The 23,750-nt window shown below is 36.8% G+C and overlaps 5 protein-coding genes across 9 annotated transcripts in view; 4 read left to right on the top strand and 1 right to left on the bottom strand.

Moving 5' to 3' along the window:
* Positions 1-96: 96 nt before the first annotated feature.
* Tsen54 (tRNA splicing endonuclease subunit 54) lies at positions 97-17,248 on the bottom strand. 3 transcript variants are annotated; one of them, XM_033482647.2, is made up of 6 exons: positions 16,915-17,248; positions 2,787-2,908; positions 2,294-2,633; positions 1,431-2,219; positions 364-1,355; positions 97-279 (listed from the first exon to the last, which is right to left on the bottom strand). In XM_033482647.2, exons 2-6 carry the CDS (start codon positions 2,825-2,827, stop codon positions 138-140), a joined length of 2,304 nt encoding a protein of 767 aa, XP_033338538.2. In that variant the 5' UTR covers positions 2,828-2,908; positions 16,915-17,248; the 3' UTR covers positions 97-137. The 3 variants fall into 3 exon arrangements, with proteins under 3 accessions (XP_033338538.2, XP_033338537.2, XP_076377882.1); XM_033482646.2 differs by lacking the exon at positions 16,915-17,248 and adding an exon at positions 2,974-3,112; XM_076521767.1 differs by lacking the exon at positions 16,915-17,248 and having other exon boundaries at positions 2,787-3,075.
* LOC117227426 (uncharacterized) lies at positions 3,275-7,243 on the top strand. Of its 2 annotated transcripts, none has more exons than XM_033482649.2 (11): positions 3,275-3,414; positions 3,770-4,129; positions 4,931-5,124; positions 5,216-5,419; positions 5,494-5,617; positions 5,685-5,854; positions 5,911-6,053; positions 6,123-6,323; positions 6,404-6,736; positions 6,802-6,987; positions 7,053-7,243. In XM_033482649.2, the coding sequence occupies exons 2-11, from the start codon at positions 3,982-3,984 to the stop codon at positions 7,156-7,158; spliced, it is 1,809 nt and encodes a 602-aa protein (XP_033338540.2). In that variant the 5' UTR covers positions 3,275-3,414; positions 3,770-3,981; the 3' UTR covers positions 7,159-7,243. The 2 variants fall into 2 exon arrangements, with proteins under 2 accessions (XP_033338540.2, XP_033338539.2); XM_033482648.2 differs by having other exon boundaries at positions 4,931-5,148.
* CtsL1 (cathepsin L) lies at positions 8,518-11,703 on the top strand. Its single transcript, XM_033482654.2, has 7 exons — positions 8,518-8,675; positions 9,478-9,590; positions 9,827-9,979; positions 10,052-10,249; positions 10,787-10,992; positions 11,091-11,242; positions 11,323-11,703. Exons 2-7 carry the CDS (start codon positions 9,495-9,497, stop codon positions 11,541-11,543), a joined length of 1,026 nt encoding a protein of 341 aa, XP_033338545.2. The 5' UTR covers positions 8,518-8,675; positions 9,478-9,494; the 3' UTR covers positions 11,544-11,703.
* dlt (codanin-1 like protein dlt) lies at positions 11,931-16,570 on the top strand. The gene is made up of 10 exons (XM_033482644.2): positions 11,931-12,235; positions 12,586-12,880; positions 12,955-13,231; positions 13,310-13,467; positions 13,608-14,201; positions 14,264-14,473; positions 14,553-14,912; positions 14,995-15,160; positions 15,245-15,513; positions 15,587-16,570. The coding sequence occupies exons 2-10, from the start codon at positions 12,599-12,601 to the stop codon at positions 15,740-15,742; spliced, it is 2,472 nt and encodes an 823-aa protein (XP_033338535.1). The 5' UTR covers positions 11,931-12,235; positions 12,586-12,598; the 3' UTR covers positions 15,743-16,570.
* A 266-nt stretch (positions 17,249-17,514) lies between the features above and the next one.
* The window catches only part of LOC117228372 (adhesion G protein-coupled receptor E3), a 57,634-nt gene continuing 51,398 nt past the window's right edge, over positions 17,515-23,750 (top strand). For both annotated transcript variants that reach the window (XM_076521771.1, XM_076521772.1), the window contains exons 1-2: positions 17,515-18,629; positions 23,202-23,400. In XM_076521771.1, the coding sequence (XP_076377886.1) occupies positions 23,222-23,400 (179 nt within the window). In that variant the 5' untranslated portion in view covers positions 17,515-18,629; positions 23,202-23,221. The remainder of the gene's footprint in view (positions 18,630-23,201; positions 23,401-23,750) is intronic.

The raw sequence follows: 23,750 nt of genomic DNA, 5'->3' as shown, positions 1-23,750 counted from the left end.
GTTCGTACTATATAGTTCTTAAATACTAGCTTATTATAAAAATATATATTAGCTTGATAAAAGATCAGAGCAATAGCATAAAATGAAACAAACCAATTATAAAGTGTAAATAAACCGAATTAAAAATTTTATTTAAGTTACGTTAAATTAGGTATACATACAAATCCAGGCTGAATGTATGAAATTGACATGGAAACACAGGCTAACATTATTGGTGAGTTGTTTGCATCTTGTACCAAACGATGCAACTCGATTGGTTGTACGAAGGGATCATCTTGTCTACGATATAATAAAAAACAAATGAAGATTTATGCGATAGAAATATAATTTATAGAATATTTTCATAGAAAAATTGTTAATTACTTTATTACGACTATTCGGTAGAGCGGTGGACCAGGATTCGCTTTCCTGTAACTCTGCGTGTTTGAATAGATATTATACGATATCTTGTATCTGTTCTTTTTTCTTCTTACAGTCTTTTCGGGCATGGACTTGATTATTTTAAGCTTACTGAAAACTTCTTCTAGAGTGCTTACATTCTTCGGTCCACATAGCGGATTTCTTAATCGCCCAACAACCTGTATCTCATCGTGCTCTTCGTCTTTGTGTGTATCTTCGTCATCGATAGTGATCGTTTTCTCTTCGCGCCACTTGGTTTTTAATTCTGACCAGGAAGATGCTCCTGGTAGCACTTTAAACGATGCTTGATTGACTTCGTCTTTTTGGTACGAATGATTATTAGTATTTCTATAGTAATTACGTGGCCAATACCTTTGACGAGGATCAGGTAACGATATGTTCTTGGCTACGCTATAATGAAACGACATATTTGCTACGATCCTTTGGTGATACATTCTTCTTGGCATAAACCTGTTCTGAATCGCTGCGCTATGATTTTCAATAAATATATTTTGAAATACAGTATTCCTATGCTGCCAGAATGAGTTTTGACTGTATGCAAACGGCATTCTGTTATTGTACATATAATTGGTATTAAAATTTGTGTACTGTCCACGTTCCATAGAGAAGTAATCTTCCATAAAAACGTTGTGTACATTCGTTGCTAAATTACGATTCAACGTAGCAACATGCGTGTTCCTTCTAACGTTATTGCTTGTCGACGCATTACTACTAGACTGCTTTAACTTTCTATCTGTTTGCTGTAAATTTCTTAACTCGACGCTTTTATACTGGTAAACATTATTTTGAGGCTTCACACTGTGCGGTATGTAAGCTCTTGAAATTTTCACTACAACAGTTTGTTGACATGCAATATTTGGAATTAAATTCAATAACTCCATCCGCGACATAGGCTGCGGTACTTCTTCGACTTCGTCGTCGGAAAGTTCAATGACCTAAAATTACCGAAAATACTAGTTAATTTTGCATTGATATATTAACAGTACGAACGTTATTTTAAATTGGTGTACCTCATGCTTTGACCTTTTGTTCGGAGACTCCTCCCTAGTTGGGGAAGACGACTTATGTTTTCTCAGACTGCACTCTAAACTTTTGGTATTAGTATCAAGCATAGAAGTATCAGGAGTAGGTAAAAGTACTTTTCTAACTTCGGTTCTTTTGGGCAATAATTTAACATTCCGCTGTATGCGCGCTGACCGCCAGTCCGCCATCGAATTATTTCCTTGTGTACAATTATTTTTCGAATCTGTAACAATTTTAATACTGCCTAGTAACGTTTCTTCCGATATTATCTCGACTTTAGAATTTCGTTTCCTTTTATCCTGATTATTTTTTCCTGGAGACGCGTTATTATCTAGCGATAGACAATTTTCCGTATCTCTCTTTTCGCTTTCAACATTTTCTACTGCGGTGATAAGATCGTTCATGACATTATGTATGTCATCCATGTCTGTAGGTTCATTTAGATCTTGACAAACTTCTATTAAACTATTAGTAGATGCAGGAGTACTCTCCTGCTCATTAATAGGCTTTTCATTTCTTGTATCTGTATCAGAATTAGTCTGTTTCCAAAGACCATTCTCAGGTTCAACAATGACCTTACGTTTAGCGTTGCTACTTTCATCATTTTTTATATTCTTGTCAGGGTCATAAATAAATCGCTGTATACGGTAACCGTAACGTGCTAAATGACTGTAAACTCTGTATTCCTCTAGCGTACACTCAACATTATCAATTAAAAGTTCATGAGCCTGTTGAATGGACAATGGTACATCGTTCCAAGTAAGTTCCAAACAGTTCTAAAACAAAATAGTGTCTTACTTTTCCCTACACCGTGTTAAACAATCTGAGTCTTGTTATAATGATAACATACAGTTTCTAGTAGAAACAGTGCTTCTTCTGGCAACAAATATAAGGCACAATTCTTTTCCAAACCAAAATTACCCCAATCCTGACCAGAATGCTTTTTCACTCTAGCTCTTTTCATTGCAGGCAACCATTCGGCGCTAGCTAATTGCGAAATACGGTCTACTCTTTCTACAGCTATTAAATTTTTACGGGATTTAAGACCCTTCTCAATTTGCATATTTTGCAACCAAGAGTCGTCTGGCTCAAATTGCTTCATACCAGTCTTGGGAAGAGTTCTGACAGACCTTTCGTATTCATCCCAGGCACTGCATTTAATGCCTTTATTTTGTAATAGTTCTTCCACTCTGTAATATACAAATTATTAGAATAAACCTAAGTAAACCTTTATAAATCCTTACAAACCTTTCAAGTATTGAACACTTTATTTTTATTATCCTGTACCTATTTGGAATATCTTAATATCTATTAAACACTAGAGAACAATAAAAAAAACTCACGTTAATGAATTTGTTGGTAATATTTTCCTTTCTTCCGTCATTTTTATTTTGTCACTGTCTCAGTCCAATAAATTATTTATTTTACAAATTGATTGCACCATAAAAAACTACATTCCTATTACCTGCATCATAAAGTATGCATTATACACTTTCTACAAAGCTATCAAGATGTATAGCTAATCATCACCTTTCGTAATTATTAATTTTTATTTATTTCATTTGTTGCTAGCATGAATATTTTCGTAGGACTTCGATTTTATAGGACTTACGGCCCAACGTGTGCCGGCGTCGAAAAATCACGAATAAAAAATGAAATTGAAAAATTATTTGAAGCATTTAAATCATGTTATTGTTTCTGTATACGTCGGTGAGGTACAATCATATAATACTCGCACACACTTATAAAATACCTTCGTGCATACTACATACTGTCTTTGCTCGTTACATGATGCACCGTACTAGGTTAAACTACAGACATATACACGTGCGCATAAAAAATACAATACGAATATTTTTTCCACTGTGATAGAAAAATGACAAATTTTTGTTACAATTTGTGTTGCAAGACTAGATCTTTTATGTTTTCCACGTGGTATTACATTTCTACTTAAGGAAATCGCGGTTCACGGTATGTACATTATGATTATGTATGCAGATCATACATACATACATACGTACATATGTAGTCCACAGGCAACTCTATACATAGTCTGTGATATTTTTGCGAATGTAATATAAAATTAATAATAAACAATTTTCGATATATTTATACCATATACGCGGTTTCAAATTATGAAACAAAAAGAATTTTCTGACCATGTAAAATAAACAAGTATGTATATACATGTACATTCAATCGCATACGCTACGAAATTTCGAATGTATTACATACAGAAAAAACAAACATTTGAAAAAGACATAATATCTAATTGCATATAATTGCATAGACATTGATTAATCGTTGAACCGTACTGATTTTTTAGATAACGGTATATAGATGCTCCAACTCTACAACTGCATACACATAAGTGCATTGTATGTACTATATGCACAAATTTGCGTCCTTGTACCTTATAGTACGGGTTGGTACGAGCACGATGCAGTTATTATGCAGAGAGTGGGGGAATATTCATCATTAAATCATCCTTCACTGGGGATGTCGATCTGTAAATAATGTGCGCAATAACAGTGCATCATGAGCGGTATTAGGAAAAAACATAATCATCTAGCAGTGTTCAAGCAACGCACAAAAAATGACGATAACGCCGAATTGTCCGAGGTTAACATTATCTCCGCAAGAAACACTGGGAATCTAAATCTCTCGTCGAAAGGGCTATACACGGGTATTTGCTACATTTGAAACCGAAATAAATGTTGTTTAGATGTTAATTTAGATATGTACACCTTACGGTAATCAGCCAAATGCTTGATACATACATACATACTCCGATGTTGCACTCGTAAATGAGCTAATGTTGCATGTTCATATTACATTGTTATCTCCATTGTTTTCATGTCGTTTCAACGTGTCTTACGAAGACAGATTTTTAATTGATATAATTATATTACCAAATAAAAATTACCTATTAGTAGCACTAATGATATGATATGGTACACGTAAAGAATTACAATATTATTTTAAGTATGATAAATAAGTGTTTTACTGTTTTGTAGTTACTAAATTGAAATAAAATTGTATTTTATACCTCAGATGTCTGGCTTATATTATAATAATTACCGATACATGGGTAAAAGAAAAATATCGTGTCATATGCTATTTGCTTTATGCTTTTTGGCAATATTTTATTTCAGTTACAATTATTAGTGAACATATCTTAATATATATTAATTATTTTATTTCGTTTTCTCATCTAACTGGTTTTTCATGTTGAATAAATTCATAATTATATTATTTTTTTTACATTCGACGCATAGATTGCTTTGCATGTTAAGCTATGGAAAATGTTATAGATTAAACAATGTTTATGATCAAAGCATACAAGATCATCACAAACATGTCATAAGGTAAGCATCTATTAGTTGTTAAACTTATATGTTTGCTGTATACAAGTTTTACTCTTTTTTTTTTTAAAACATAATTATTCATGTGTATACTATATTAATATTAATAACATCTGTTACAGTACCTAGTAGAGTATGGCATATAAATGCGTTAACAAGGGAAGAGGTAAAACAGCTGCATTTTGAATTTGATTATGTACATGAAAATGAACGATGGTGGGAACAAGAACCACTCAAGACATTGGATTTAAGTTATAACAGCTTAACTACAATTTCTTCAAAAATAGAATGTTTGTCAGAATTGACAACATTACTTGTAAGCATTGGAAATGTTTTAAATGTAATTATAATATAGATAGTATCTATATACCAATAGATTTTTACCTACTAAAATCTTATGATTTTAGTTACACAACAACTCGTTAGAAGATTTACCACCAGAAATTGGATGTTTAAATAAATTAAAAATACTGAATTTATCAAACAATAAGATAGAAAAACTGCCTCATGAATTCTATAAATTAAGCGAAGTACAAGAACTATCCTTAAAGAACAATTCCTTAATAGACCTTGATCCTGCAATTGGGGACTTAATAATGTTATCTCACTTGGTAAATTGTAATATTGATTTTGCATGAAAAATAATCGATTCAATTAGCAAATCTAAAAAATATTTTGTATGTAGGATTTGTCATGCAACAGATTATCCGAATTGCCAGTGGGAATGGGATATTTAGTAAGATTAACTTGTTTGGATATAAGTCATAATATATTGACAGAATTACCACCTGATTTAACAAATATGAGAGGTAAGATTTCCCTTTCTTAAAACGTTCTTTTTTTTTTGTAAAATACTACATGCTCCTTTGAAATTAGCATTACTACAATTGGATGCAAGTAATAACGAGTTGGAAACATTACCACCTCTGGGTGAATTAAGGAAACTACAAACATTGATGTTGCAAATAAACAAGTTGACAACGTTTCCTGATCTATCTGGTTGTACAATGCTCAGAACACTGCACTTGGCTAATAATAACATTACAGTATGTATCGATAATTATTATAAAGAGTTTGCTATGCTCATTTTTATTATTTTTAGGAAATCGACATGTTGTGTTTGGAAGGTGTAGGCAAATTAAGAACATTAACTTTAGGGAATAATAATATTGATTCGATGCCAGAAGAAATAATAAAGTTGGTAAATTTGGAAATTCTAGATTTATCCTACAATAAGCTAACTATGTACGTTTCTTCGCATGTGTATTACCGTTATATGTAATCGAACTTTTTAAAGAAATCATTGTTTTATAGAGTACCAAATTATGTTGGTATATTGCCAAATTTAAAACAACTTGCGATCGAAGGAAATAATGTACAAAATATAAGAGCGGATATAATACGATGCGGTACACCTCGCATTTTAAAGCATATACGACAAAGTATCGACAGTACAAATCTAAGTACAAAAGAATATATGGTAGGAGATGTCAGCGCAAATATTTATCCAGATAAGTATGTGTTACGGAAATGTTTGTTGTAAAGTGTTAAAGTATTAATAGTAAATAATTTTTTAACTATCTGTAACATCTTAGATATACTATGCAAAGTACAAAATTGCTTAGCTTGGCTGGACAAAACCTCAATGAGTTGCCGCAAGATGTTTTAGAGAACGCATGTGAAGCCGATGTGAGCACAGTGGATCTGAGCAGAAATATGTTGTCTGTTTTACCTGATCAATTATCTATAATTGCAAGAGTTGGTGATTTAAAATTAACATCTAATCAGTTAACAAATATACCAGAATGGATTTGCGAAAAATATAAGTACTTGCAAAATTTGGATTTAAGTAAAAATTTGTTGGAATCACTTCCTTCCAGCCTTGGTTTATTAAAATATTTGCGAGAAATTAATATTTCGTTTAACAGGTACAGTATACATTTGAATGACTGTAAATGGTTTATAAATATTTATATAAAAATATATAACATAGGTACAAAGAAATTCCACAATCCGTTTATGACATTGAGCCATTGGAAATATTTATAGCAAATAACAATGGAATAATTGACATTAACGTGTCATCTTTAGGAAAGTTGCAAAAACTTACGGTGTTAGATTTAGCTAATAATAATATTGGATATGTGCCACCTGAACTTGGTAATTTAAAGAATATAAGGTAAGTTACAATAAATAAATGTCATATCTCCAAAAAGTGATAAAAACAGATATTCTTTTCTACAGAACCTTGTCATTATCCGGAAATTGTTTTAAACAACCGCGACAAGCAATTTTGGCCAGGTCAACAGAAGAGATACTTGCATATCTCAGGGACAGAATACCTCACTGAATACAATCAACAAATTCTCAAAATGATGTTCTATAATTGTTGGAGATCTGTTAGAGAATTGTATAAAAGATTGTAGAGTATTTAAGAGACGCGTCGAATATCCTTTATTTTACACCGTACTATATTTCAAATATTACCGTGCATTCATATATCATTCATATCAACGCTGTCTGTCACAATGGCACAAATAACAAAGGTTTCGAGTTCCAATAGAAATTATGTCTCTGTAACTGTAAGCAAGTTCAAGCCATTCCAAAATGGCTGGCATTTGAAATTTGTTAAATATTATCATTATTAAGTTCGCAACCTATAAAGTTGAATATTTTCCTCATGTGATTAAATCAGAGTAATTGGATACCAAATATCAAATATCAAAAATGTAACATCAGCATCGTGATCTCAGTTGGAAAGCATGTCTATACAATTAAAAATTCTGAATGATTCAATTTTCTTGATAATACATTTTTTATTTTAACGTTTGTTTCATTAAAAAAAAACATTTCTAATGATTACAGGTGATAACGAATAATTCATCAAAACTGAAATTATTTTTACAGATATCAATAAATCAAAATCGATCACTATCAATAATATCAAAATCAAGAAATCTAAGATTGAACAAAAATATAATATTTAAACGAATCATTCGGAGATCAAAGCAGGAAATGACCTATGTACTTAAATATATGGAACAAGGAGAATTTAAAATCGAAAGATTAGAACGCAATTTAGAAGTATATATATGCACACTGGTTGAGATAAGACGACATCCTCGATTACTAAAGCGTTTATCAAAATCACATGACAACTATAATATATAATCAAATATAAATCGAGTAACAAAATACCAGAAACACATGCGAAGATAAAAGATATGAATGAGACATACATACTACTACGCCAGTGTCTCCCAATTCATCAATTTATTATTAATCTTCAAATAAATATATATAATAATATAATATAAATTATAAATCTTGAACGTAGATCATTAATCGCGGATTTCAAATATTAAGCGTTAATCACAATATCAAAAAATTATAGCTGATTCTTTCAATCGAAAAATGATCATCGGATGATAGATAACGATTAGTAATGGAATGTAACTTCATAGTGCAGGAGATTCCGTCAGTGCAACATTCGATCATTAATACAAGTGCATTTTTACAAGTGTACAAAATCATAACAATGCTCAAATCTTTATTGCAATAACAGATGATTATATTCCTTTCGTTGAGAATTTCTTTGTTGAAATTTAGTGACAGGAACTGAAGTTGGGAGACGCTGTGGTCTGTGGTATACAATAGCACGCGACGATGAATCACGTAGTATTGAAGGCAGCTGAAGGGGTGGGAATAGAATATGTAGAAGGGGTAGGAATAGAATGTGTATATGTAGAGAAGAAAGAACGTCTCGTTAGTCGTTAATAGAAATCCGACGTTTGAAGTGGCTCAAAATATTTACATTATAGGCCTGGTTTGATTTTTGAGAGACATCCACTAACCTGTCCAGTCTTTGTAAGTAATAACGATTATTTTGTTGTTGTTGCTGGTAATTACATCGAAACATTTCAAATAATTGTTTTCTATTCCTTCAGTGTTCTCTAAATTGTTTGACATAACTCTACAAAGCTGACAATCACCGTTCTAAACATCCTGCTGCTTCGCTATACATATCCGGTAGCCATCAAATTTTTCCTTCTTAAATATATCTTTTTCTTTATGAAGGAAATCCACTCTTGCTTTCACTCAACGAAGCATTTGGAGGTCGTCAGAACATGTAGAGATATGTTTACCATTGTAGAAGAACAGATACGAAGCGGTTCGATGTTTTTTTTTTTTTAATCAAAACAAAAGTCAATTGACGTTACTTTGTCGACGATCAAGTAGAGTCACAGATTAATGTCGTCAGCTGAAGACATTATTAACTTCTTTGTTCGGTAATCTATTGCGTTATATCACCTTTTTGTGTAGATGCATTAAATATTTCTAATTGAATGGAACAGTCGATTATTGTTCTTAAATTAAAAATATTTCTCATCATTTTTAGTTATACATATAATTTAAAAAATATAACGTCTTGACCATTTTTTTTGTAATTGCGTATTCGATAATACCACTAGCACTGTTCACTTTGTCACTCAAGTTGAATATATTATTTTCGTATGCATGAGATATATCATTTAGATCTTGTCGAACGCCTACTTCATTTATTATTTTTCTACGTCGAAGATTTGAAGGTCGCGTTTGTTTATAATGTTATTAAAAAGCTAATTATTATATAAAGTTAGAAATTAATATTGTGTATGTATTTTTACAGGCGCAAAATTTAGAACTATGAAAGTTTTACTACTTTTAATTGTGGCAGTAATAGCCACAGCACAAGCTGTATCTTTTTATGAAGTTGTTAAAGAAGAATGGACTTCGTTTAAGGTACATAAATCATTTACAATGTGACAATGATAAAGTTCTGTCATGCTTATCTTGTGTCAAACACTAGAAGTTTTATGTTCGTACATAAACCGATTTCGTAAAGCAAATAAATGTTGTTCATTGGAATTAAAAATTAAATATTTTACTTGTAATTGTTGTTGTTTACTTATAATTGAATAAATTAAATGTAAAAAATGACATGTATTTTAATATAGATGTGTATTAATTATTTGCAGTTGGAGCATTCTAAAACATACAACTCTGAAATAGAAGAGAAGTTTAGAATGAAGATATACATGGATAATAAACATAAAATTGCTAAACATAACAGTAATTACGAAAAGAAAAATGTATCCTTTAAATTAAAGATGAACAAGTATGGAGACATGGTAAGTAATGTTTGTATAATTTATGTATGTACATTCATTATACTTTTAATATATTTTATATCGTGTTTTTAGCTTCATCATGAATTTGTCCAAGTATTAAATGGTTTTAACAGGTCTGCAAATGATGTAAATCGACCAAAATTTACCGGAGCCATGTTTCTTGAACCAGCAAATGTACAAATGCCAGATACTGTAGATTGGAGGAATTATGGGGCTGTTACTCCAGTTAAAGACCAAGGTCACTGTGGTTCGTGTTGGGCATTCTCATCAGTAAGTTATATTACCGAAGAATAATTATCCTCGTCATATATTATATAATTTAATTATGTTAAGTCACATTAATTACTGCTGATAATAAATTGAATGGAACAGTCGATTATTGTTCTTTTTGTAAGGAAAAATTAAAAATATTTCTCGTCATTTTTAGTTATACATATGATTTAGAAAATATAACATCTTGACCATTTTTTTTGTAATTGCGTATTCGATAATACCACTGACACTGTTCACTTTGTCACTCAAGTTGAATATATTATTTTCGTATGCATGAGATATATCATTTAGATCTTGTCGAACGCCTACTTCATTTATTATTTTTCTATGTCGAAGATTTGAAGGTCGCATTTGTTTATAATGTTATAAAAAAACTAATTATTATATAAAGTTAGAAATTAATATTGTGTATGTACTTTTACAGGCGCAAAATTTAGAACTATGAAAGTTTTACTACTTTTAATTGTGGCAGTAATAGCCGCAACACAAGCTGTATTGCTTGCTTCTAGTTCTTATAATAAATTTTAATTGCAGACTGGAGCTCTGGAAGCACAACATTTCCGAGCTAAAGGAGTTTTAGTTTCTTTAAGCGAACAAAATTTAGTGGATTGCAGCGGAAAATACGGTAACAATGGATGCAATGGTGGAATGATGACTGCAGCATTCAAATATGTTAAAGATAATCATGGTATCGATACGGAGAACTCGTACCCGTATGAAGAAGAAAACGACAAATGCAGGTAATCATTATGCACAATAATACATGTTAACTATGCAAATATCTTGAATGAAATATTCATTTGTTTTTATTTTTTATATAATACTGTATTAATTCTAGATATAATCCAAAAGACAGTGGAGCTTCTGATGTTGGTTTCGTAGAGATTCCCGAAAATGATGAAGATAAATTGAAAGCAGCTGTTGCTACTGTAGGACCGATTTCTGTTGCTATCGATGCTTCGCACGAAAGCTTCCAGTTCTATTCCGAAGGTCAGTTTACCGATTAGTAAGAATATTATTTCAAAGTGCTTGTTATTAATTTATACTGTAATCGTTTTGTTTCAATATAGGGATCTACTATGAACCACAGTGTTCTTCGGTAGATTTGGATCATGGAGTATTAGTGATAGGATATGGTACTGATGAATCCGGTACAGATTACTGGCTGGTAAAGAACAGTTGGGGAACAACGTGGGGTGATAAAGGTTACATCAAAATGGCTAGAAACAAAATGAACAACTGTGGTATCTCTTCTACTGCCTGCTATCCTCTCGTTGACTCTCAAGGATAATTAGTAATTTCAGGGACTAAGAGTTATTCAAAATAACTACACTTTCTATTCCTTAGAGATAATTTATATTTTGATATATTATATCTAAGTTCACATTTATATGATGAAGGAAAATAAATATATGTATATTATAAATATTCAAATTGTTTAAAGCAAAGAATTCCGTGTATTATTTTTTAAATCCCCTCATGAAATATTAGTTTGGTTACTGAATTTGAAAATTAAAATAGTTTGAATTTGTTAGTGGTAACTGTGATAATGACAGACTTTCCAACTACTTTGTTTCAAGAATATTTAATTTTTCTCATTTTGATAGTATATTTTTTTATAATTATTCCTAGTGTAATATTTGTTAGATCCCGTATCCAAATTTTATTTTACCAGATGTAAACACTGTTACACAGTGCTGTAGGATTCATGGTCCTATAATGTCACTCGTTCTGTTCCGATAATCGGTTCTTTGGATAATCGAAATTCGAATAATTAACGTTTTTCTTTAACGAAGACTAGACAGTCGACATTTTACTACAATTAAAATAATTTCCGGTCAAAAATTTGTAATTGCCCTTATTAATATCGTGCAAGTTTTATTTTATTATTAAATAATTACATTACCCATTGTAAATATAACCTACAAATTTTTTACATCTGTCGATACCAACGTCATGTATTTGACAATTTGAGCAAAACAAGTATGTTAATAATTTTAATGAAAGAATATATATTTGCAAATCAAATAAATTGTTAAGAAAAGTGGCTCTAACAAATATTATGCACGTATTTGAGCACAATATGTTGATATTTACATGAATTACGAAATGTTATTTCTCTTTTAAAAAAAGGCTATTTTGTTAATGAGAATATCAGTTTATATCATAAACTTGTTTCTAATGTTCTATTTTTATTGAACACAATTTTGAATTTCAAAGGAAATCATTTTGGATGAAACAGATATGTATCAACAAAATTGAATAAAAATGTGATCATAATATTTGTATAAATATGCTTTTATGTTTAAAAAATATATTTTATTTTTTTCCAGCTTATCAGGAACGATGGGGGAATTAAATGTGTGTTTTCAAATAGATACAGATAATCGTGAAAACTTTCCATCTGTAATCGCATTTCAATCATTCAAAAAACAAAGAGATGGATTCTATGATACATTTAGAATATGGGAGGAAAATCATTCTGTGCCAGGATGGACATTTCAGATAGCTCTGGGAAGTAAAATAAGAAGTATCCTGACGATGCATAATGATGCTATAAATTATTATCATTTTGCAAGATTGTTCAAATCTCAGCTTTTAATTTCTTGTGTACAGAAAATGCTACAGGTACATATAAATGTTTCTATCGTTCATAAAATATAGATAATTTTCTCAGTTAATTTTATCCTATTTTCTTGTAGTCAGAGGCAGAAGACGACAAAAGTTTAAGTTTTCTGAAAGCTTTAACATCTGTAAATCCTCAGAAATTAAATCAACTTCAGAAACGTTTAGTAACTCCGCAGCCTTCGAACAATCAAAATATGGAGCCATCATTCCCAGGAGTTCAAGAATTTTTTAAAGATTTTATTTTGTTTGCTTTTAATCCGATTTTTTATGTTCACCTAGAAAATTGTTTGATTCATGAAATAATGGAATTGAATGATACTCAGTTTAGTGGCAGTGAAATAGAAGATTCAGGTAATGACACGTTTTTAAATTATCGATGTACCGATAAACCATGCCCTTTAATAACTGTATATGATTTATTTGTAATAGAAACAATGGTCGACGAACAAACGCAACAAAATTTTACTACCTGCTTATCCAGTTTACGACTTCTCGCGAAAATGTTAGGACTTGTTGTGTCCATACCATATAAATCAAAGTCGAATAATTGTAAAGATTTAATAACCCAAGTAGAAGTAAGGAGTAAGGTAAGATCTGTACTCGATGTAACATCAAGTTCAATCCTCGTCTAACCAATGTCTTGATCATAAAACTGTATCTTTTCAATATAATATGTTCATGCTATTATTAACAATTAAAACTAATAATATGTATGTGTTTTGTCTAGGTGTTACCAACGATAAATCTACATCTTTGCCTTCACAATGCAATAGTACTAGGAAAACTATCATTAACTATACCTTGGATAGCAAAATACTTGGCTATGTTGGATACCGTGTCTCTGAGATTACCATATTATAAGCATGTGTTGGAGTTGCTGTACTACATTTACAAAGCTGTGAATAATTCTGATTTTAAGGTCTCGAATAGTGCTATGTCTAGACAAACGGCGATACTCCTGAAATCTACTTTAAGTTGGTTGTTCGACTTGCCAAATTTTCCGAAGGAATTCTACTCGTCTTGGCAAAAGACTTACAAAGTCGAGGAATTAAAGAATCTGAAGCAACTCGACAAACACTATGTGCACAAAAATGCATTGTTAGGAGATTCGATAGTTCCTGTGGCGTCTACCAAATGCAATTTGGATAAAATAGATATTATTAATGACAGAACAATGCGTATATGTTGTCCCACGGTTGGGCAAAGTACGATAACAAGCACCAAGGCAAACGCAAAGAATTACAATTCAAACAAGCATATTACTCCCGTTTCTAGTCAACTATTGAAGTCCACTAGAGGTGCGGGTGTAAGGCATTTAGAGGTGAGTACATCGATTATATGAATCAGTTCAGAAACAATATTATATTTTCAACGTATCAATAGTTGCAACTAGAAAAAGCATTTTTTCACGGGCAACCAGCGTCTACGTGGAAAACCATTGACTTTGTATCGGAGAGAGTTGCCTCGGTTTGCGTTAAACACATATGCAATACTTTATTGATGACCGCCAGAGAAGCAAATATGAGTACTTTTGGGAAGATTTTAAAAAAGAAACAAACCGAGAAAAAGTTAACCGAAATTATAAATTTTAAGGTGATGTGCAAATTTTTTACGTATTCAATATACATGTATTGCTTCGTCTATCAATAATACTACTGTTCACCATCAACAGGCGGCTGTGGCGGATGAAATGAATGCATTGGCCACAAGCATGTCCAAGGAGCTAAAAGAAAAATGCGAATCGTCTACATCGGCGATCTGCGATGCGCGTGTCGTTAAATCTGTAGAATCTCTGTTAGCGGAGGACACTCTGCCATCGGTGAAAGAGATTTGCGTGAAAATTGCAACAAGATTGGCCACTGAACGCATACATCAGTGGATACAATCTTACATAGTGGACTCGCTATTTTTAAAGGATATGGAGGGAGAGTTAAATCGATTGTTAAAGAATAATTCACAGTTGCGCGAGATTCAAGAGATTAAACATAATCCAAATGCTGTTTGTCCGACCACCACTACGGATGATTTAAGAGTACGTATACGCGGTGAAAACTTTCCGGATTATATAAAAAATTAGGAAACGGTGTTCTTTGTAATCTAATTTATTTGTCTAGGAGCTTATGTGGGACATACTGGATAATGGTGGAGATTCTTTAACAATGACAACAGTGTCGACCACATTGGACAACTTGTATCAAACTTTAACCGAAAGAGCCGATCTCGTAGCAGGCGCAGAGAAAGTGTTGTACTTTCTCAGCACGGATTTTGCTTTGTTGTTAAGTACGAGTCTACTAACTTGGAAGTACCGTTCGTTGTGTGTGTGTGCATACATATACCTTTATACCGTATAATCTCTATTCACAGTTGCGTATCGGAGCGATTTGTTCGTCGAAAAGATTCAAGACAAATTCATCAAGATATGGTCGATGAATCGTTGGAAGTCTTTGGAACTGGATTCTCCTATATACAGAATATTTTGCCCTCGGAACGTTATGTTGTTAGCGCAACCGCAAAAGGATTACGTGTGGTCAGTTTTCGGGAAGTTTATTAAGAAATTAATAGTAAAGGGTGTTCTAGACATTGACCGCTTCAGTGATCAGTGTGTCGCATTGTTTAGGCAGGACTGGCCTGTGGTAAATATTCTCTTTTCTTTCTATTCTATCAATCGATTGACCGGTACAAAAACATCTACGTTTCTCTTTCCAGCCTGTACTGAAACATCTTTCGAAATGCTTGACGGAGGCGATCGCGGATTTCAGAGCCTCGGACGATGCCACAGAAAAAATGAAATACTTGCTCGGATGGATAGCAGAAACATATAACAACATAGAATTTCCGAATGACTATAGCCCTATAGACTGATCGTCTTTGTTCGACCTTGGTTATAGATTTTTTATCGCGCAGTAATCTGTTGACCGGGAGAGTACATACATGACTCAACGTTTTTATTTTCATTTATTTTTGGTTCTTTGACAGAATTTCGGGACCCGATTTTATCGAAACGTCTACGATGGTACAAATTAGATTACATTTACGTGCCTCATTCAGTTTTATTTTAGACAATCGCCCGGTTAACAGGTTAATAAAGTGTTAATGGCATTGTACAGTTTCTCTTGTCGAGGTTTTAAACCCAACAGAGTAGATCGTGTCCTTCCGAAAATGTGTTCTCAATGTTTTCTTATCGTGGTGGTGTAATATCGGTGTTAGCGAAACGTTGAGACAATTTAAATGATCGAAAAGAACACGACTTACGCCTGCAAGCCTTGGTCAGTAGGAGCTGAATAATACAATTGTTGTGATAATCGTAATTGTAAATTTTTGTAAATTAACTAACTTAAAGACGGAAATAGCTAATTTTTGAGAATTGCCGTTACATTGTATTGAGTAAATGTAAATTGACAGAAGGAATTGCGATCTATTGAAAACCGTTTCAACATCCCTGGATGTCGATATAGAAGAATTAATTATGGAAAGAGGATTGGAACGTTGAAAATTCCATTAATTTTGTATCTGAACCGTGCGAAGAATCGCACTAAACGTTTCTACTCGCTCGTAGATCTGAAGTTGTTTCTATAAATAAACTCTTCGGTTTTATTTCATCGAATACGTATTTTTTCTAGCTAAGAACCAGATTTTAACTTTATGCATGTACGAAATGTGAAATAAACAAAGATTTGTTTTTTAAACAAACGTCCAACTTTCTCCGCTCTCTCCACTTCCTGTACCAAAATTGAATAGCCTCGCGGCGATATTCGTTACTTGTTATATTTTATACCGAGACAGTTGAATGTATAAAAAATTGTTTCGTTATTTTTATCCCCTGGACTTGTTCATATTTACGACATTTCGGATCACCCTTTGCGCGCGGAATCGTCTCAAATAGTTTGAAACGCGCTTCGTGATCGGTCTCAATTAATATATCGAACCGACACGCGTACATTAAAATGTTGGGGAACAATCAATTAAATTATTTGTGTTATGTAAAAGAATAGAAAATTATGGATCGAGATACAATGGAATACGTATGTACTTACCAAAATTTCAATTGTTCGAATGTGTATCGATGATGCTCTATAGACGAATGGGATCCTCGATTCGCGACTCCGTCACGTTACATCCTCGATTAACGAATACCTGTCCTAGGTTCATTGTTTAGGTGAGCGACGTCTTTGTTGTCTTCCTCCTGTAGATACAAGAATTCGAGTTTGTCAGTCCAAGCAGTTCTAAACAAGTTAATTTTGAATACTTATCGGATAAAATTCATTTCACTCGGACGATCGATGTTGGACCGGGAAAGCATGTGCACGAATAAGAAATCGATAAGGATAAAGATCGCACGCGAGCACGAATGCGAACAAACGGCAGAATGAAACGCGGACGACAGCATCGTAATGGAAATCCTAGAATTACCATTTAGATACATGCCGACAAAAATCAAAGTCACCCGGGAGAAAAGAAAGGTTGAGTTTTATACGCATTTGATGTATTTATTTGTGTAGCATTCAAAGTAACGACATTCCACGCCTCGTTCTTCTCTCGACGAATCAGAAACGACGCGGTCCTCTCTCCGCCGTCCAATTGTTTGGGTACATGCGCAGGACGGAGTGCGCGGAGATCTTGAGCGCGAACAACCGTCGCTCGCAGTTTGGCGCCGTCGCTCGACTGGTTCGTACGTGTCGTTTCCCTTCCGTGCGACACTCTCCAACGAATCAGAATCCGCGCTATCGCGCTGTCTAATTTCTCGCGACTGCCCGTTAGCCAACCAAGTGCACCTTCTTTGCAAACATTTCGTTGATACATCTTACATGTGCAACAAAAATAGAACGTCTTTGCAATTGACGCGTAAATGAAGGGGCCCGTCGAACGTCGTCGTCGTCGTCGTCGTCATCCAGGATCGACCGAAACGATGGCACTGGTGATCGAACGACAGCGAGCGTGATCTCGTCGAACTGTCATTCAACCGTTGCGTTGGTTGGACATCGTCGAGGATACGAAAAACCGGCCGAAACGGGAGGTTAGATTTCGAATTGCATCGACGATTTTTCAACCTTCGGCGGTAAGATCGTTGACAGCGTAGTAGATCGAGCAATATTCTCGAGGAACAATCTCACGAACAAATTAATAGCGATCGCCTTCGGTAATCTCGAAACGATACGATGAATGGTCGATCGAACGATAATTTCAAGCGGGTAGAGCGAGCAGTCGATCGCGACCGGTAGCCGCGAGAGGACACGATGAGTGGTCGATCGAGCGATAATATCGAGGGAGTAGACCGAGTAGTCGATCGCGCATTAATCGCGGAGGAGCGTCAGCGTCTGTAACGGAGAGGAAAACGTGAACGCGTTAATTAAAGCGGAAAGGAAAACTATATCGAAAACGAAAGCGATCGTGCATATCGCGTTAGCTTTGGTCGCGAGATCGATTGTGGGAGCGCGGGAGAGGGGGGGCGAACACGCTGTCGCGAGACGAGGATGTTGGCGTTGGCGGCGTGTAGTAGAGTGCACGCGAGGAACGAGGAACAACGCGACCGACAGTGACAGTTCTATTCAGGGCCTTTGTTTTGGTTCCGATTTCGGTTTCGCGTTCGTTCGCGACTCGGGCCTCTTCAGCTTATCGTCGAGTTTTCTCGCCTTCGAGCACGTGTCCGGCCGGCACGTGGTTCTCTCGAGGGAACCTGGCATGCTTCGCAAAGTCGTCGGCCGGTCTTCGAATATTCGCCGACCATTCGAGCGTCTCGTTGCCCGCTGAGGTAAGTCGCTATTATATTTCTGTGCGTGTGTTATCCGTATATTATATTATATTTCAGATCGTACTCGTTCGATGAACGTGACTTTTCGCGATATTTCGATGCACGACTGTACCGCGGGATTCGGATTAACCTCCAAGAGGGGCCTAGTTTTTCATATACACATATTTGCTTATTATATCAATTTTATATTAGAATTATATGAATTTTAGATTAGAATAGATAACGAGACGGTTTATTTAAATCTTGAAACAGTAGCACGAGCGTATTTACGCGTTACCCCTTGCTTAGGCAACCAGGTATCCGTTTATACTGCGCACTTACAACATGGAGACCATTTACAATATGGTGGCCATTTACATTACCGTCGCCATTTACAATAAAAATTGCTTGCACTATTTGCGAGATATAGTAGCCGTATATTTATCTCGTCTCTGAATCATTCGGATGAATTAAAAACAACGCGAGATAGCATTTTTAAACTCTTTAAATGTCTCGAGTATTTAGTATTTGATCTACTGATTTTTGTTATAAACGTCGAGTAATCGGTGCGCCACAGGTATCTTCGGAAAATAAAAGTTATAATAATTCGCACCTAGGGAAATTCAATTTGGAGCCGCGCGATATTGATATCCGCGATAAGCAAATTCTCTGAACGCATTCGCTTGTAAATAAGTACAGTAAATTCTTTCCAATTGTCACTCATGTGTGAACAGAACTTTGGAAGAAGAGACACGATTATTCAGGCCTCGCGACTCGTTTTTATAGTCGCGGATTATCAGCTGCTATAAAAACGAGCCGCGAGGTTCGAATAATCGTGTCCCCGCTTCCCAAATTCTGTTCACACGTTGAGCGAGAATTACGAGAGAATTTTACGGTTTCGACGGTTTATATATTTCGGCCATCGAAATCACCGGTTCATTGTAGCTAAGCGCCTCGATATTTATTCCACGGCCAATGATCGCTTCGTTGGCCGGTTATCTCGGAACATTTCTATGGAAAAGAGAAAATGTTATCAAGATTTGGATGTCGTAGGATTTATCGCCTCGTATTCGGGACACCCGTTGCCACTCCTTTTTCAAGTCTTCCGTTCTGCCATCCAATTTCTCATTCTACATATTATACTTTTTTCCGATTCTTCTTCTTCTTCGACGATGTCTTCGTTCTCCGGTCTATTTTTATTGTTCTCTTGTTCTTCGGTACCTAGACTGCACCTAGACTTTACGGTAACAACGATTAACGCTTCTCCGTTCAGATTAATTGCACGTGCTTCAATAATTTCGGTAACAGTAAAAGAAAAGAATTTGAAACCAGTCGTTTACACCCATCTGGAGTGGTTCCAGTGTAATATAATTCATATCCAGAAAATTCTTGCCATCTTCGGCCCGAGTTCGACTCGATATTTCATGGCAAAGGGTTAAATTAAAGCGCGTTACGATTCGATCGAATTACAGTAATGTCTCCCAGAAAAATGGACAATTTTGGGAAGAGGAGACACGATTATTCGAGCCTTGCATAACCCTGACATAATCGTTGACAATAACGATAAACCGCAAGGCTCGAATAATCGTATCTCCTCTCCACAAATTGTCCATTTTCGTGGACGATCCAAGCGTCAATTAGAGAGACATTATCGGACTCGCGCGTCGACGATGACGCCCTTGATCGAAGGTGTTTCTCAGCGAGAAAGAAAAACCCGCTAAAGTTCTCGCGCATTTGTCGAAGTTCGCCAATGATTCCCAAGAACGATTCTGGTCACAGTTCGCGAGAAGATCGATGGAAATTGCGACATAGCGTATCCGGGCCCGGGTATCGTCGCGCATTTCGGGTGCTATTCGATGCGAAAAGTAACTCGGATAGAGTGTGGTTCATGGAGGTAAATGGCAAGTGGCCGGGCATTAGCGGAACCATTAACGAGTAGAAAAGAGTGTGCACCGGCTCTCGGTATGGCTCGGTGCATCGACACCGACACCGACACCGACACCGACACCGACACAGACGCGCAGGCACCGACACCGGCACCGGCAGTTTATTTCCGATGGGCCGCGGCGAGCGTTCTCGTGAATCGAGCTGGAAACCGAAGCGATAAGGTCACTATATTTAACGAGTGCCGAATCCATGTGCAAAACCAGATAGAAAAACACACGTACCACACACGTGAAGGACCGATCGGCGCGGCGGGGATGTTTGTCGATCGTTCGACTTACACTCGGAGCGCGCGAGCCCGATGGTTACAAAAAGGAAAACAACCCGTGTTCCGTCGCTCGATCGACGAGATTCTGTCGCGAGAGCCTCGTCGTCTATCTCGCAAAAATAATGGCGCGGCAAAAAAGAGGTGCTCTCGGGTTGTCGATCCTTTTTAGTTTTACACACGGCCGCGCGAATTCGCGCTTTGCGACGTAACAGCGGCGATCATCTTTTTGCAGAACGGTAAAAACCGGGATGAGCGCGGACACGTACGAGCCGTCGTCCCTGTAATAGAACGAGCGATTTCCTGTCGTCGCGAATTACACGGGAAATAATGTTTGCGCGCGCGAGGGGGTAGATACGGGGAGAAAGTCGAGTAAAATTGTTTTCGAGCCTTTCCCCCCGATCGTCTCTTTTACGGAGCTGACTCCGAAAAATACGATAAGTTTTATCGAGCACGCTATTGTTCTCGAGGAAAATAAAAAGTTGATCCTATATCGGATTCGCTACGGCCGAATTACGATTTCCGACGTATCCCGCCCCCGCCGGGAAGAAGTCGTTCGCTCGCGGACGACCGGTCCGCGCGCAGGTTTCCGCGATAAGTTTCTCGCTCGTAACTAAGTCGGAGGAAATACGAGGAAAAATACTTCTCTCGCGCGACACGAACACGTATCGACGAAGCTTGTTCTGTCCCCCCTCGCTGTCCCGCGACGCCACTTTCGAGGCAATTACATTTTTTCTCCGAGCAATTTCGACTCGCCGCGTAACCGCGTTTCGCGAACAACGCGCCGCGCCGTCTCCCATTTTGAATTTAACGCTTGGATCGGCTCGTTCAACGAATATCCTCGACGGCATCTTATTACGAAGGTCTCGTACAGAGTCTGCTAAATATTGTTCCAAATGAATCGGCATTACCGAAAGAAAGAGAGAGAGAGAGAGAGAACGCGAGGCAAATCGTTCCGACCCTTCGGGCAAATTCCAGCGTCACAAAAAATCGCGGAAAATTCGCGCGTAACTTTCGGCTTCGTAAATCGCGATCGACGGCTCGCGAGCGGCAACAGTTGACCGGGCAATTGGAGCAAAATTCGCGGAATACGAGCCGGACTGTTCCGCTAAAACGTTGGCGTTCGCGTTGGCGCGCGCTCTTCGACGCGACAATTAACCGTAGCATTTGCTTGGCGTAATGATGATTACGCGACAGCTACAAATGCACTGCATTACTGGGAATTTGCGACGGGGCTAGGGGCGGCCGGGGGAGGCCGCAATTTGCGGCCGGCGGTGCCTGGACGCCATTTTGATTCGCCTCTTTACAGGAAATTACCGGGCCTGTTTCAATTTGCTCTTCCCGCGCGACCCTGTCACCGTGCCGCCGTGCCGCCGCCACCCTCCGAATGAAATTATTTCCCAGGTGTCATGCTGCGAAAAAATATCGGTCTCGTCCCGTTCCAATCCGTTCCGGTCTGTTTCGATTCGAACTTATCCTCGCGATTTTCCCGGTCGCGCGGTTTCTTTCCCTTGGAAATCGCGAATCGAGGAGAATAAGGTCGACCAAAGGTGACAAAAAATGGACAATTTGGGAAGAGGAGATGCGATTATTCGAGCCTTTCGGTTTGTTTTTATAGTTATAAATTGTCAAAAATTATAAAAACGAGCCGCAAAGCTCGGATAATCGCATCTCCTCTCCCCGAATTACTCATTTTCGTGGACAATCTAAGCGTCAATTAGAGAGACATTATTGTATTGCTTCCAAAATATTAATCCTTCGCACACGAAGATATTTTCATTCCGGAACTCCGGACGTTTCTGTCGATCTCGAAGATTTCTATTCTTTCGCGATTTTGTTCATCAAATGAGAACAAAATTTAGTAAACATCGTTCGGAATAAATCATGGTAAATTCGATCGATGCTGTTCAGAGTCGCCGTTCGAGCGCGCGAGGGGTTAAAACAGTGAAACATTCGAACGGCAAATTCCCCCGCGAATTGGAATCGCGAAAATTGCAACCGCGTCGATTATAATTCGAACGCTTTGCGTGTACAGCTTGTTGTTTGCTCTTGATTTGGCCTACTTTCCGATCGCGGCTAATTCACCGTTTCTATCACGCCTCGACAATAAATAGTACCTGCGCGTCGACGACCACCGAAAATTCCGGACAAAAATACACGGTTGCATAATTAAATTTGCGCAAACATCGAGCATCGCCGAACCACGCGGCACGGAATTTCGCGAGTAGATTCCGTTTTGCGAGAGAGAGAGAGAGAGAGAGAGAGAGAGAGTTAACGGTGCAACATTTAATTTTCCACCTCGCTGCCCGCTCGGGCGCGGGCGTTTCCACGACGGAACGAAAACACCGGGCAAGAAAGGATTCCAGTTAATTGTCCGATTTCAGATGCGAATGTAGCGAAGAGAATGGAGACGCTATACACGGGAGCGATCCACGGGCATCCCCAATCCAACGGCGGCCTCGCTAATGGAATTTCCACGGGAATCGCCAGCTCGTTCGATCAGGACGGCGTTTTGAGTCTCATCGTCGTCCTAGGCGGAAGCTTGTCCCTCGTAGCGCTGGTCTTCGCCTTCATTACCTACAGGTAAGTGGAGACAAGTCCATTAGCTCGGCTAATGAGCGCGCGAAGATGGGCCCGATGGCTCTTCCTCTTAAATAGTTTTAAGGATCGAGGATTAAATAGTCGGGGCTCCTCGCCTCGCCTCGCCTCGTTTCGGTGCCGATCGATTTCGTTCGCCGGTAATTCCTGTTCCCGTGAACAGCAGGCCGGCATCGGTATTTCCTAACAGGTAATAATAAAGAGTATCGGTTCAGGAGCGATATTCCAATTAAAACGGCTGCTAACCTGTAAACGCCGTTTAACCGACGAGGCAAACCGTTCGGAACGAGCCGACGCGACGCGTCGCGCGACGTTCCCCGGATTGCTAAAGGGTC

Source organism: Megalopta genalis, chromosome 5 (assembly GCF_051020955.1).
Source record: "Megalopta genalis isolate 19385.01 chromosome 5, iyMegGena1_principal, whole genome shotgun sequence".
Classification (NCBI taxonomy): Eukaryota; Metazoa; Arthropoda; class Insecta; order Hymenoptera; family Halictidae; genus Megalopta; species Megalopta genalis.
Note: the sequence above shows the minus strand (reverse complement) of the source record. Positions and strands in the feature narration are given on the sequence as shown.

Excerpts from the sequence above, each read along its gene's own strand:
- dlt (XM_033482644.2), top strand. The coding sequence starts at position 12,599 with ATGGGGGAATTAAATGTGTGTTTTCAAATAGATACAGATAATCGTGAA. Across the intron at positions 12,881-12,954 it reads GTGTACAGAAAATGCTACAG|TCAGAGGCAGAAGACGACAA; the intron begins GTACATATAAAT and ends ATTTTCTTGTAG. Across the intron at positions 13,232-13,309 it reads CAGTGAAATAGAAGATTCAG|AAACAATGGTCGACGAACAA; the intron begins GTAATGACACGT and ends TATTTGTAATAG.
- Tsen54 (XM_033482647.2), bottom strand. The coding sequence starts at position 2,827 with ATGACGGAAGAAAGGAAAATATTACCAACAAATTCATTAAC. Across the intron at positions 2,634-2,786 it reads TTACCAACAAATTCATTAAC|AGTGGAAGAACTATTACAAA; the intron begins GTGAGTTTTTTT and ends TGTATATTACAG. Across the intron at positions 280-363 it reads TACCGAATAGTCGTAATAAA|ACAAGATGATCCCTTCGTAC; the intron begins GTAATTAACAAT and ends ATTATATCGTAG.
- CtsL1 (XM_033482654.2), top strand. The coding sequence starts at position 9,495 with ATGAAAGTTTTACTACTTTTAATTGTGGCAGTAATAGCCACAGCACAA. Across the intron at positions 9,591-9,826 it reads AAGAATGGACTTCGTTTAAG|TTGGAGCATTCTAAAACATA; the intron begins GTACATAAATCA and ends AATTATTTGCAG. Across the intron at positions 11,243-11,322 it reads CTTCCAGTTCTATTCCGAAG|GGATCTACTATGAACCACAG; the intron begins GTCAGTTTACCG and ends GTTTCAATATAG.
- LOC117227426 (XM_033482648.2), top strand. The coding sequence starts at position 3,982 with ATGAGCGGTATTAGGAAAAAACATAATCATCTAGCAGTGTTCAAGCAA. Across the intron at positions 4,130-4,930 it reads GTCGAAAGGGCTATACACGG|TACCTAGTAGAGTATGGCAT; the intron begins GTATTTGCTACA and ends CATCTGTTACAG. Across the intron at positions 6,324-6,403 it reads GCAAATATTTATCCAGATAA|ATATACTATGCAAAGTACAA; the intron begins GTATGTGTTACG and ends GTAACATCTTAG.